Source organism: Balaenoptera musculus, chromosome 5 (assembly GCF_009873245.2).
Source record: "Balaenoptera musculus isolate JJ_BM4_2016_0621 chromosome 5, mBalMus1.pri.v3, whole genome shotgun sequence".
Classification (NCBI taxonomy): domain Eukaryota; kingdom Metazoa; phylum Chordata; class Mammalia; order Artiodactyla; family Balaenopteridae; genus Balaenoptera; species Balaenoptera musculus.
Genome location: NC_045789.1, coordinates 77,333,784 through 77,347,018, shown reverse-complemented (window position 1 = coordinate 77,347,018; position 13,235 = coordinate 77,333,784). Strand labels below are relative to the sequence as shown.

Sequence of the window (13,235 nt, the reverse complement as noted above, 5' to 3'; positions counted from 1 at the left end):
ACTACATGTTGGTTATAGAAAAAAAAATTAGATATCGAGTGCAGTTTTTCTAAAATCTCTACAAGTTTGGGCGTCATTTAATTACTGAGACTCCCAGCCTCTTAGCCTTCCTTGCCTTTCTAAGTTTTCAAGAGATGGTGGCAGCCGGAAGAGCATTTTGTCCGTGAAGGCAGTCGCTAATAGAGCAGAACTGGGGCAGGCAGCCACAGCACGCCCTGTGCGGTGACATAATCAGACCTGAACATTATTAGTCTGCAGTCCAGGTTGTAGCTCACATCCACGTTAAATGGCAATTAGATGACTCTTTTGCAAAATCACATTTTGATCTCATTTAGTCCTGGTTTCTCCTAGCCCCAGAAACTCTTAAACATGGGTTTGCAGACACTTATTTAATAAAAAAGTTTGGTCTTGTATCTCAAGTTCTTGCCTTAGAGCCTTGATGTTTGTTGTGGGGTTGTACCATCTGCCTTGCTTGATAAGGCATTTTGGAGGCCACTGGTTTTATTTATTTATTTATTTATTTATTTATGGCTGTGTTGGGTCTTCGTTTCTGTGCGAGGGCTTCCTCTAGTGGCGGCGAGCGGGGGCCACTCTTCATCGCGGTGCGCGGGCCTCTCACTATCGCGGCTTCTCCCGTTGCGGAGCACAGGCTCCAGACGCGCAGGCTCAGTAGTTGTGGCTCACAGGCCTAGTCGCCCCGCGGCATGTGGGATCTTCGCAGACCAGGGCTCGAACCCGTGTCCCCTGCATTAGCAGGCAGATTCTCAACCACTGCGCCACCAGGGAAGCCCAAGGCCACTGGTTTTAGGGAGCAGTGTTGTCAGGATACTGAAACGGCAGGCTGTTGCTTGGGCCAACAGCAAAATACATAGCTTAATAAGCCTTTTCAGCTGCATTTTCTGGCCAGATATTTCTGTTCTGTTGACTTCAGAGTAGGTTCCTCTTGTTGCTTTCTGGGCTCTGTAGTATCCGGACGTGCTCACAGCAGAACTCACTGCCAGAGAAATGTACATTTGGCCCCAAGAGCCTTGCACTGCTTGCAGTCGCTGTTCGGCAGGGCTGGCCCTGAACCGTATGTGCTCAGCTTATAGCTCAGCTCTCATGGCGTCTACTATGTGTAGATGAGAAGCTGAGAGAAATTGAGGGTTGACATTTTTAAAAAATTTGAACTCCGCACACACACAGGGAATTATTTACCAGGACCTTGAAAATGTGTTCTTCAAAGTAAGAAGGAAAAGAATATAAACAGAAGATGAAAAATCACAGAAGATGAGAAGGAGGCAGCAGTAGGCCTAGAGTCTCCTGGCCACCCAACAGCTAGTAAATCACCTTGGGCAAGTCCCTTGCTCACTTTGAACTTCAGTTTTTGTGTCCATGAAGTGAGAGGCTGGATGAGGGATCTCTGCAGCCCTTTTCAGCACCATCTTTTGACACGTTTGTCACTCTTAAAGGCGGTAACTGGGTCAGTTAAGTACAGAAAGCATGCATAAGATGACTAAGATCTTACTGTCAGGTTAGCATTAGCCAGATTCTTTGAGTTATTATCATTCGCTCAATTTCTAATGGGGAGAAAGAAAATATTTCATGTTATATCAGCACTTGGTTTGTAAAGCAACATTATTTCGATTTTTTTGTTTTTATATTTTTGGTAATTTGTGGAGCACTTGCTAATTAGCAGACATCTTGTAGATGGTTAGTATATTTCATCTCACTTAATCCTCACAGGAGCAACTCAATGAAATAGCTGTAATTCCTATTTAAAAAATAATCCAGGGTGCAAAAATCCTGCACCCAGCACATCCTACTTCTGCGGCCCTGGACAAAGTAATGGACCTGTTCAGCCTCAGTCTCCTCCAGAATAAAAGTTGGGGCGGGGGAGTGTGTATTTGTGGGATGGGGGGAGAGCAGATTGTGCGAGGTGTGCACTGACTTAGTGTCTCTGGGACTAAGAACAACTCTTCGCCAATAAACTTAACAACTTAGATGAAATGGACAAACTTATTGGAAGGTGCAATTTATCAAAAGTGAAATAAGAAGAAAAAGAAGTCTGAATGGCCCTATATCTGTTAAAGAGATAAAATTTGTATTGAGACTCTTTCACACAAAGAAAAGTCTAGGTCCAGATAGCTCCACTGGATTCTATCAAACATTTAAGGCCCCTAATTGATACCTGCCCAGTCTCAGAAAATGTGTAAGTAATCACAGCAAGTTCTGCAGTGTGGTGGAGAAAGGCAACGGGCCCAGGCCCACTCCGCCTCCTGCTTGGGCCTTGGGGGAGGGGCTCAGTCTTCTCATCCAGAGAAACCTGCCTCACAGTGTCCTGAAGATTAGAAAAATGCTACAGATGAACCTATTTGCAGGGCAGGACTAGAGACGCAGACGTAGAAAACGGACACGTGGACACCGGGGGGGTGGTGGGGAGGGAGTTGGGACGAATTGGGAGATTAGGATTGACATATATACACTACCATGTGTAAAATAGCTAGTGGGAACCTGCTGTATAACACAGGGAGCTCAGCTCGGTGCTCTGTGATGACCTAGGTGGGCGGGATGGGGGGTGAGGTGGGAGGGAGGTCTAAGAGGGAGGGTATATATGTATACAGGTAGCTGATTCACTTCGTTGTACGGCAGAAACTAACACAACATTGTAAAGCGACTATACCCCAATAAAAAAGAAAAGAAAGAAAGGAAAAGAGAAGAAAAAAGATTAAATGTTATTAAATATAAAGTACTTAAGACATACAGTAAGTGTTTATTATTATCATAAAGAAGACAAGTTTATCAGCTCTGCAGAAGCCTGTATGTTGACTTATGCTTAGCTATGTATCCTACCTGCTTTCCCAATAAACTCACAGTCTAGATCGGAGATATGCTGTGGAGTGGATATGGGGGCTGACAACGTTACCACCTTGTCTGAATAGCATTTAGTGGTTTTCGGTGGGAGTGAGGTCAGTTTTAATCCTTCCTAGATCCCCTGCCCCTGCCCCTCCCACCCCCCACCATCCACCCCCCACCCCCAGTTTGGTAATTGAGGTATAATTCTTCTTAATGCAGCTGTAAGCTGAATAAGTTTGGTAGGAAATAATAGCTATCTTCATATATTTGAGGAGATGCCACATGAAAAGGGTAGATTTATTCTGTTCAGCCCCAGGCAGCAGAGATGTGACGAAGGGTAGAAGCTACTTAAAGGAGGTTTGGCTCTAAATAAGAAGGAACTATCCTCGGAGAGCCTCTCCTAGTTTAGATGAAGTTTTGTTGAGAGCTCATCGTGCCAGGCGCTGGGAATTCTAACACGTAGTTCCCTGCCCTTGAGATGTCTCTGGTTAATAGGGCAGCTGTGGAGGTGGATAGAATTGGATCGGTGTGGGGTGTATTTTAGCAGTAGAGCCAGCAGAATCCATTGGGGGTGAAGGACTAAGAGGAATCAAGGATGCCTCCTAGGTGTTTAGCTTCTTCCAAGATAAGGGAGCTGTGGTAGGGCAGGAGCCGTGTCTTTACCTTGGACCTGTTAAGCGGGCTTGTAGCTGCTTGACGTCTCAGCAGTGGTGACGAGCCGGCAGCCATGCTGTGAAATAGGAGACGCGGCGCCGTGGCGTTCACTAACGTGCTCTTAAATTGTCTGTCCTAGCCTCTGAGAATGATTTGCTGAACAAGCGCCTAAAGCTCGATTATGAAGAAATCACTCCTTGTCTTAAGGAAGTAACTACAGTGTGGGAAAAGATGCTTACCACTCCAGGAAGATCAAAAATTAAGTTTGACATGGAAAAAATGCACTCGGCTGTTGGGCAAGGTAAGCTTAACTGGGAATCAGTCCAGCCGGCCTCACCCCCTCACTGATGACTGGGGAGAAGTATGGAATAAAAAAAAATTTTTAAGTCCAATTTCAGTGGCCATCTCTCTCTTATTTATCAAACTGGGTAATGATGTGATGATATGCTGAGTGAAATAGTAAACTGACAGTGAATTGTGTGCCTTCTGTCTGGGTGCTCTCGGGAGGTAACATAGTGTCCGGCCCGGACTTCAGGCAGGTAGGCTCAGGTTTGGATTCCAGCTATCCAGTTACTTTGCAGCCCTTGAAATAAAAGATGCTGTGTGGGTAAGAAGGCCTCTCCTCTTAATGAGACCCCTAAGTGATGGAAATAAAGAGATTTATAAACATCCCAAGTTAAAGTTCGATCAAGGTGGCAGGATTTTAGGGCGTCAACTTGGGAGAAGGAGGAATAATTCTAGGGAATTTTAAATAATTCAGAGTTTACTTTGGCTTTAAACGATTTCTCTAACAGTATCAAGGTGTAGAACTTGATAATCTGAAGCGTACTTTTCTAGGAGTGGGATTGCAAAGAGGCTACCTGAGCAGTTGGCAATTTGGGCCAGAAGCAAACTCTGCTCACCTTTGACCCAGCACTGCCACGTATAGAAACCCGTTCTAGAAATTAATCAGTCAAAAATGTACTGCAGTGGGAAGAGTGCGGATTGTGGCAGTGTTTAATGGCCAAAAAACAAAGCAGAACCCGAAAAACCCCAACCGCGTGACCACACCCATGTCATATTCCTTGAAAATAATGCAGTAGATTTATATTGACTGCAGTAAAAGGTGTCTGAGGTCAGTCGTTAAATGAGAAAGGACAGCGTGGCCTCATGTACAGCTGTGTATCTCCATACGTGTATATGTAGAAAGACATCCTTGACGTGTTTGCAGATACCTGAGTTGTAGACAGGATGGCCATACCTCCGGGTTACCCGGCATAGCCCTGCTTTACAAGCTGTCCAGTCATTAATAGCCTTCCTCCCCTTCGCTTTCAAAAGCTTCCCGCTTTGGGTGGTGGATTATATGTTCCCTCTAGTTATGAATGGTTTTTCACTTTCTTCTTTATACCTTCTGTATTTTCAGAAGGTTTGTTTGTTTTTCTCATGTTTACATAGTGAGCATATAGTGAGTAAAAATTTTAAAGTATTTACATCTGGGGGAAGGGTGGCTTCCTGCCTGCAGGCCCAATCCACTGCCAGGTTTCTTTCTGGGGTTAGGATTGGAGGCAAAACCGAGCGTGCGGAAGGCTGTTCCAGGTCATTCTTAGCAAACACATTGGCACCGATTTGCATGACCCTTTGTTTTTAAATCGTAAAATCTAAGCTTTCTCTTAAACACCAGAATATGTGGTACTGTCCAGGGACGGCCAGTATTTTTTTCCTCCCAAAAATAAAGGTTTGATAAGATAATGGGAATGATTTAGTAATAAGGGGAAATTGGTCATCTCATAACTTGGGAAATTTCCCAGTTTAACAAAAATATTTTGTGAAAAGCCCCACTATTAATCACTTAACATGCTGACTGTTTTTCAGCCCACATTTGTTTCTAATACGGTGTGAAGTATGAGGTGTGTATGTGTCTGTACACCCCCCCCCACCCCTCCAGATGCATCTCTGAGCAGGAATAGTAGGGAGAAAAGAGACAGAACAGTATGAAAAGGCAGATATCAGGGTGGATTAGTTTCCTGTTGCTGCCATAACAAATGATAACAAAATTGGTGGCTAAAACAACAGAAAGTTTTCTTAGTTCTGGAGGCCAGAAGTCTGAAGTCAGGGTGTGCACAGGGTCGCCCTCCGCCTCTCCCAGCTTCTGGTGGCTGTCGGCACTCCTTGACCGCGGCTGCGGCACTTCAGTCTCTGCCTCTGTCTCTGTGGGCACATCGCCTCCTCTTCTTGTCTTCTCCTCTGTGTGACTCTTTTCTAAAGACATTGTCATTCTGGGTTATGGCCTCATTTCAAGGTCTTTACCTAACTTAATTATCTCTGCAAAGCCCGTTTTCCCAAATAAGGTAACAGTCACAGCTTCAGGCGATCAGGACGTGGACATACCTTTTTGGAGGTCACCACTCAACCCACTACACGGGGTCATCCAGTTGACTCCGAGTTAAACATTCAGAGAAGGTGTAGGATGTGGTCACAGTTAAGTGTGGCCCTGTGTTTCCCCCATAGTGTAAAACCAAATTACTGACTATACTGTAAGTATTTCCAAGAGATGGCTGAGTGATGCTTTCTAAACAGCTCCTGTGAATCTGTAATAAATGAAATTGACTTTCTGGTTCAAATCCACAAATGATGATTTTATTATTAATTGCCAGGTAGGAACATAAGATATTTTCCCCAGTACCCATCTGAGTAGCAGCTTGTGTGACAGTGAGAACTTTGAGAGAAAACGGCAGTCACTTTCCCTGGGTTGCCAGCAACTAGCTGGGGCACCTCTCCTCAGCAAGGGGCCTCTGTTTCCCCATCTGCACCATGTGGAGTCGCATTTCCCTCCGCAGGTTGTGGGGATGACGTAACGTGTTTAGAGTGGTGCCGGCGCCGGGTCACCTCGCGGGGAGCGTTAGCTGCTGCTCTTTCCCGGAGTAGGGTCTGCTGTCAGAGACGGCCGGGGGACACTGGCAAACGACCTTCCTGGGTGGGCTCTCCGAGTGGCGGGGAAGGGTACAAAGTGCTCATGTTTTTTTTTCTGGATGGAAAGGAAGATTAATCCCTGATTACGAGGCCCCTTTTCTCTGAAGAGCACTCTTCAGAGGTGAGGAGGGTTTGGTGTCTTATCCTGCCGTTTTCTTTGTCCCCCCATTTCCACGTTCGGGCCTTGAAACAGCGGAATCATGAACCCAAGAATTTTGATCCAAGACAGTCACTTTTTCTAATGAGGTTTGACCTGAGTAACATCATTGACTTTAAGAGGACTTTTCTTAGTTTTAGACAACATTTTAAAATTACTTTGAGAATTTAAGTTAATCACGTCTGAAACATTAGGTAGAGGCTCTTAGATCATTTTTCTTGTTTGTAGGTCCATGTTGAATGCTCACCAGGGCATGTTCATGCAGACCGTCCCCTGTGCAGCCTCTGGTCCCTTCCTCCAGCTCACGCTTGCAGAAAGACGTCCAATCAGTATTCCAGAATCTCAGCTTTGATTTGGCTACTCCTTCCCCAGCTCAAAAACATTCAGTGGTTCCCTTCAGCTACCAAATAAAGTGCAGGTTTCCTGCCCTCAGTTTTGCCTCTAGTAAAGCCCTTCCAGCCTGACTGCCACCTGCTCCCTCCTGCACGTGCCGTGTGCCCAGGGAGGTCTGCGGAAACGCTCTTGGTTCCCTTCCTCTGACTTGGCTTCTCTCTTCTTTCTCCCACTCTTGAGTCTTGGCACAAGTGAAGGAGTCCAGGAAACCTTGATCTCCTTCGTTCAAACTCACCTCTTTGCATCTATCCCTTCTCTGAGTTCACTTTGTTTTCTTAAACTTTAAAAAAAATTTTTTTAGTTATTTATTTTTTATTTTTGGCTGCGTCAGGTCTTAGTTGTGGCACGCGGGATCTTCGTTGCGGCATGTGAGATCCTCTGCTGCAGCATACGGGCTCTGTAGTTGCGGCACGTGGGCCTAGTTGCCCCACGGCCTGTGGGATCTTAGTTCCCCGACCAGGAATCGAACCCACGTCCCCTGCATTGGAAGGTGGATTCTTAACCACTGGGCCACCAAGGAAGTTCCTGAGATCACATTTTGCTGTGTCATTTTACATGCTTGCAGTTATTTCCCAAGGACGTTATTAATTGGCACCAGTTATAGGGGTTCATGTCATTCATCAGTTTATCGCAGAGTCTAGCACAGTCTGCACATAGCACGTAGATATGTACTACGAAAGGTGGGAGGGGGTCAGGGAGGTGAGGGAAGAATGGCGGGGAGTGTGGAGGAAGGAAGGAAGGGAGCAAATACGACAGAATTCTGGTTGCTTTATTTCCATTCCTATGCAGTTAATTCACAGTGGAACTAGAAGTTGGATCAGTGGAATGAAGCACAACTCGTTTTTATTGTTAAGTTGAATTCTGTACATGAAGCCCCTCTCTCTCTTTTCCACCCCCGCTTTTGAAGGTGTGCCGCGACATCACCGGGGCGAAATCTGGAAATTCCTAGCAGAGCAATACCACCTAAAACACCCGTTTCCCAGTAAACAGCAGCCAAAGGACACGCCATACAAAGAGCTCTTAAAGCAGCTCACCTCCCAGCAGCACGCCATTCTCATCGACCTCGGTAAGCCTGCAGTCGATTGGACATGAAAATGGAAGTTTCACTCACTTGAAAAATCTGAAGAGACTGTCCGAGTTATTTAGTGCTCTGCCTTGAGGTTTAGCAATCAGAATTTGCTGCTGAGACTTTCAATTAACAAAGCCCTGGAGTCATCACAAATGTCTTCTCAGGTCTATAAAAAAACCTCCGTCTGCGCCGGGTGGCTTGTTACCTCTGCTCAGCATGGGGGCTTGGCTGGCGTGGGGCTCCAGTTCTGAGCACGGTTCAGTTCAGTAACTCAGATATTGATAGGAGGTTTTGCAGTCAACCCAAGGAACATCCTGGAAATGCAGGTGTCAGAGCTGAGGCTGCGTTTAATTACAGGAGCCACTCCCTAGTCTTTACGGTTTACAAACAGGGTTTATTAGAAAAATTGTAGAAAGCAGTCTGTGAGTGCACCCTGGGTGATTTTATTCTGGGAACAGGGAGGCGCCTCGTCTCTCGAGCAGTTTTAAAAACGCTAAGGTGGAAACGGTGTCTTGGGTACGTTTGCAGTTGCCACAGTGGAGAAGTTGTGGAGGCAGGCTGCAGCCATGGTGACAGAAGGCCTTCCGTCTTGTCAGCGGCCCCAGGTGGGGACATCCTTTCCTGCCTGCTCCGCCCCCAGCGGCCTCCGTCTCTGGCTCTGCTGGCAGCAGGGCTCCTGGGCAACCCCGTGGGCTCCCAGCCCTGCCGCTTCTAGGGCACGTGGTCCTGCTTCCAGAACATCCACCCTGGCTGCCGCCGCCCCGGGGCTCCCCAGTCCGTGTCCTGGGCCCACCGGGTTCCTGCAGCCGGGAGGGGGCAGCACGGTTCCCAGCCGTGTGAGGCGCGAGCCGGGTCGGGCAGCACCGAGGCTTTTCTGTCCAGCCACCCGGCACTTCGTCAGGGTAGATTTCATAAATGTCCCTCTCCTCTTCAGGTCTAAGTCGAAATGTCATCCCTGAGAAGCCGTCCCTGACGTAGCCTCTTCTCCCACCTTCAGGCTGGGTTAGGTGCCTCTGCTAGGCCTTGTCCCACGCTCTACTCTCCCCTCAGCGTACTTATCACATTCATCATTATGACAGTTATCATTAGTATTTAAAGCTAGTACTTAACTTTACCTTGGACCGAATGTTGGGTGAAGTTACTTGAACTCCTTTCTTTAGTCCTCACAGCACGATCAGGGAGATGTTGTTCTATCCTTGTTTGGAGCTGAGAATATTGAAATGCAGAGAGGTTAAGTCACTTGTCCAAAGTAACACGGCTGGTGTGCCACTGAACAGTGTGACTCTAGGCCTGTGCTTTTAACCCCCCCCCCCCACCACACTGTCCTTAGTTATGTGGCGGTGCCTTTTTATTGCCTTTCTCCCCAGTAGGATGCAGCCCTCCCTCTGTGGGCTGGACTGGGGCCATTTGCCATTGCACCCTAGCTCCTGGGACAGAACCTGTCACATAGTAGATGCTCACTAAATCTCTTGCCGTTGACTGTGAGGCACCGCACTAGCATCCCAATCTCACGTGACCCTCACAGCAGCCGTGGAAAATTGGCCCTGTATCCTCTTTAAGAAATGAGAAGAGTCTCTGAAGCGCAGCGAGATCAGGTGTTGACTGCGGTCACACAGCTGAGTGCCAGGACCTAAACCCCCTCCGGCTCTGTGCTGCAGTAGGCCCCTCCACCCCTGAGGCCCTCTGCCCAGGAGCCCCAGGCCTTCCTAGCAGACGGCTGGCTGGGTGCAGGGTGATGCTGACAGGCCGTGATTGCGCCTTGGGGACAGTGAAAATGTGAGGCCTGGGGCTGGAGCCCATTTGGCCCGCTGACCCTAAGGAAGCAGTTTTGTGAATTGGCAGTAGCTGTGTTTGCTCATGTGGTGAGTAACAGAAAAAGTGACATCATGTTCCTATCATGTGAAATGAAGAAAAAAATAAATTTCGGGTAGGAGGTTGAAAGGGAGGAAGGAGCACACATGGTCTCTGGCCCCGACCGGGGATGGGAGGAGGAGGAGGGGACGACGTTTCCTCCTAACTCCTCTCTTCTCTCAGTTTTCTTTCAGTAAATATTCCTCATTGTTCCACGCGCAGGACTGGGCCTCTGCCTCCTGTAGCTCAGATGCAGTTACTCTTCTGCAGAGGGAGGAAAAGGCCAGGTCAGCACGACGGCCTCGGCGGGGCTGTCCCCCGGGGACCTGTGTTTGCGTGGCCACCTTCAGGCACCTCCCTGCCCAGGGGCCTGCGGCTGCCACTCCTCTAGTTGGCCCAGGGTCTGCAAGAGCCGAGATTCGGCCTTTCCTCCTTCCCAGGCAGGGCCAGGCTGCACTCACGTCCTGTCTGTCCCTGCCCATCTCCCGCCCTCACCCTCTGCAACCCCGAAGGCCAGCTGCAGCCCCACGCCACACCCGGACTGCGCCAGCCTTGTCTCTCCACCTCACTTCTTTCCCAGTCACGGCCCCCAGTTCGGATGCCTTCTCAGTGCCCTCCCAAGGTCCCAGAGAAGCTCTGTTTCCAACAGTGCGTTTCCCAGGTGACATCTGTGCGTCTCGCCAGGCTTCCTCCAGGGCCAGCCTTCCCTCCTCCCTTGAACTGGGAGAGCCGAGTATTGGCCCAGGTCCAGTGGTGGACCAGGTGCCCTGCCTGCCAGGCTCTGGCTCTGCTGGGTTCACGGAGGCCTCGCCTAGAAGTTCCTCCAGACTTTTCCCGTTGCTTCCCCCTCACCTCTCACCAAGGTGGTATTTGCCAAGTCAGTTGTTTTGTCTGCACTTTTTTATTTAGTCTACAGTGTGACTCACTCAAGGCCCAACAGAGGTGTGTAGGGCAGAGCAAAAACAAATCATGTTTCAGTTTTCCGTAAAAAAGTGACATCCATATCCTGGCCAGAGGAACAGAATGCTTATTGGTTGGATGTATTTTGGGTTTGCAAGGATTTTTGTTTTCCTGGCTTTTGCTTTACTTTCTGAAATTAGCTGTTAATCTAATCAGGTTTGCAATATTTTTTCCTCCAAGGAGTGAGAATAATAGACTTTGTAGTTGGGCAGTGTTTTACAGTTTGTGAACCATATTCTCTAGCTTTGTTGGATTTCAGCTTTACACAGCCCTGTATGAACTTGGACACATTATTTCCACTTCGGAGGTGATGTGGTTTGCCCAAGTTACAGGCTACTACTCAGTGGCAGAAAGTTCTAGAACCTTGCTCTTCTTAGTCTCTGTATATCATGTCCCCTCTAGGACACTGTATGGCTTCTGTCTGTCTTGGCTTTGTCCACTGCAGACCAACACAGCCTTCCCCTCCTCTGGTTAGGTGGAGAAATGCTGTCAGAGTTGGCCCCATTGAGCCAGGAGGAAACAGTGTACCAGATGACACTTAGCAAGTCATGCTGGGGCCTTAGTTCCGGAACCTGCCCCACCCTCTAGGTGTGGTTCCAGCACATCCATTTGTGCTGCCCTCAGGTAATTGTAACTTTTCCCTTCTCCGGCTCTCCCTCCTGGGTGGACAACCTGTATTGCCCAGTATCCTGCCTTCTGGCTGTGCCTCCCATCTAGTCCTGGCCACACGAAAGGCCAGGGGGACACTGAGCAGCGAGCTGGGGACCCCCTTCAGGCTCCAGGTCACCCTCCGCCCTGTCAGCTGCTGCCCTCCTGGGTATCCCGTTGTCAGTGCCTCCCCTGGGACGCTGTCCGGCCTCTCCCACGGTAGGCGGGTTGGCCAGGACACTGGAACAGGTCCAGAAATGGAGGGACACCATTGAATCAGAGAGCAGACTTAGAAACTGCTCCCCATGGCTTTCCAGCAGTGGGGTGACTTGTGCAGGGTGAGTATAGGAAGGTTTGTTGCGGGGAGAAGTAGAGCAGCAAGAGAGAAATGAACACAGGACAAGAAATCAGGAAAAGAGTATTGCTGCCCTCCTAAGTCAAGTTCAGGTAAACTGATCTGGATTGATTCAGTGCTTTCTCACGGGGCTGAGGAAGAACACACGAATGTATCCTCCTCCCTTTGCTGAGACCACATAATTAAGGTGAATGTTTCCCTCGTGGCCTCCATGCACTTCTGCCTTTGCTGATCCAGACAAGGCCGTAATTGTCAGTCCAGGCGTGGCCCCGGCTGAGCATCTCTTTAATCAGGCATTTTTCTGCTCCCTAGAAACACACTTCCCCATCAGTCACATTCCAGAAGGAGAGGGGGAGGTGGGATTTGACAGGTATCGACCACACAAGCCTCCTGGACAGAAGAAGTCTTTTTAAACTTTGTCTGAGTACCAGCTTTTTGTGAAAATTGGGATGTCGAGAGCGTTTTATTTTAACCTCTTTCTGGGAGGTAATTGTTTTGTATAAGAGAAAACACCTACTGCTCCCCACTGTGTTTCAAAGCACTGCCTATGGTTTAAAGGAAGAGAAATGTGTGTGTGGTGTGACGCACTTGCGGGGAAAGGAGCAGTCTGGGCAGAGCTGATCGGGGCGTGTGCTGGCGTGGGGTTGGGTAGAGAACCACAGCTGACCGCTCCTCTGGACAGTAGACTCCTGTTTAGAGGATAGACACTCTTCTTCCTGTTTTAGATGGAAATCCAGGTAACTACAGGCCCAAAGGCGGTTCTCATTTCTTTCACCTGAAAGCATGATTAATTGCTGATTTTTTAATTGCAAACATTATTCCAAGAACAACCAGCTGACCTTGTTTATAGAGCTGATTTATGACGTAATACCACTTGTGAAGATCTGTTGCTTTAACCTAAAGCACATCAGATTTCTGGTTCAGTAGGCTTTCTTTTTTTCAAAATACAACAAATGTCTTTTGTTTTCACAGGGCGAACCTTTCCAACACATCCGTACTTCTCTGCTCAGCTAGGAGCGGGGCAGCTGTCACTTTACAACATTTTGAAGGCCTACTCGCTTCTAGACCAGGAAGTAGGCTATTGCCAAGGTCTCAGCTTTGTAGCAGGCATTCTGCTGCTTCATATGGGTGAAGAAGAGGCATTCAACATGCTCAAGTTTCTGATGTTTGACATGGGTCTGCGGAAACAGTATCGGCCAGACATGATTATTTTACAGGTAGAGAGCGTTCCTTAAGTCTTTGATAAAGATGAACTCTAAAATGTTTATGATCCCTTTCCAGGTATATCTAAGGAACTTTCCCACCATCGGTTAACACCGTAACACCTGTCACTGCTGAGAACTTACTCTGTGCTAGGCCTTACA

General features: G+C 48.1%; 1 protein-coding gene across 9 annotated transcripts in view; it reads left to right on the top strand.

Annotated features, from left to right (window-relative positions):
- TBC1D1 (TBC1 domain family member 1) overlaps positions 1 to 13,235 on the top strand; it is a 217,791-nt gene that overhangs the window by 183,029 nt on the left and 21,527 nt on the right. For all 9 annotated transcript variants that reach the window (XM_036852789.1, XM_036852790.1, XM_036852788.1 and 6 more), the window contains 3 exons: positions 3,629 to 3,790; positions 7,896 to 8,054; positions 12,844 to 13,088. In XM_036852789.1, the coding sequence (XP_036708684.1) occupies positions 3,629 to 3,790; positions 7,896 to 8,054; positions 12,844 to 13,088 (566 nt within the window). The remainder of the gene's footprint in view (positions 1 to 3,628; positions 3,791 to 7,895; positions 8,055 to 12,843; positions 13,089 to 13,235) is intronic.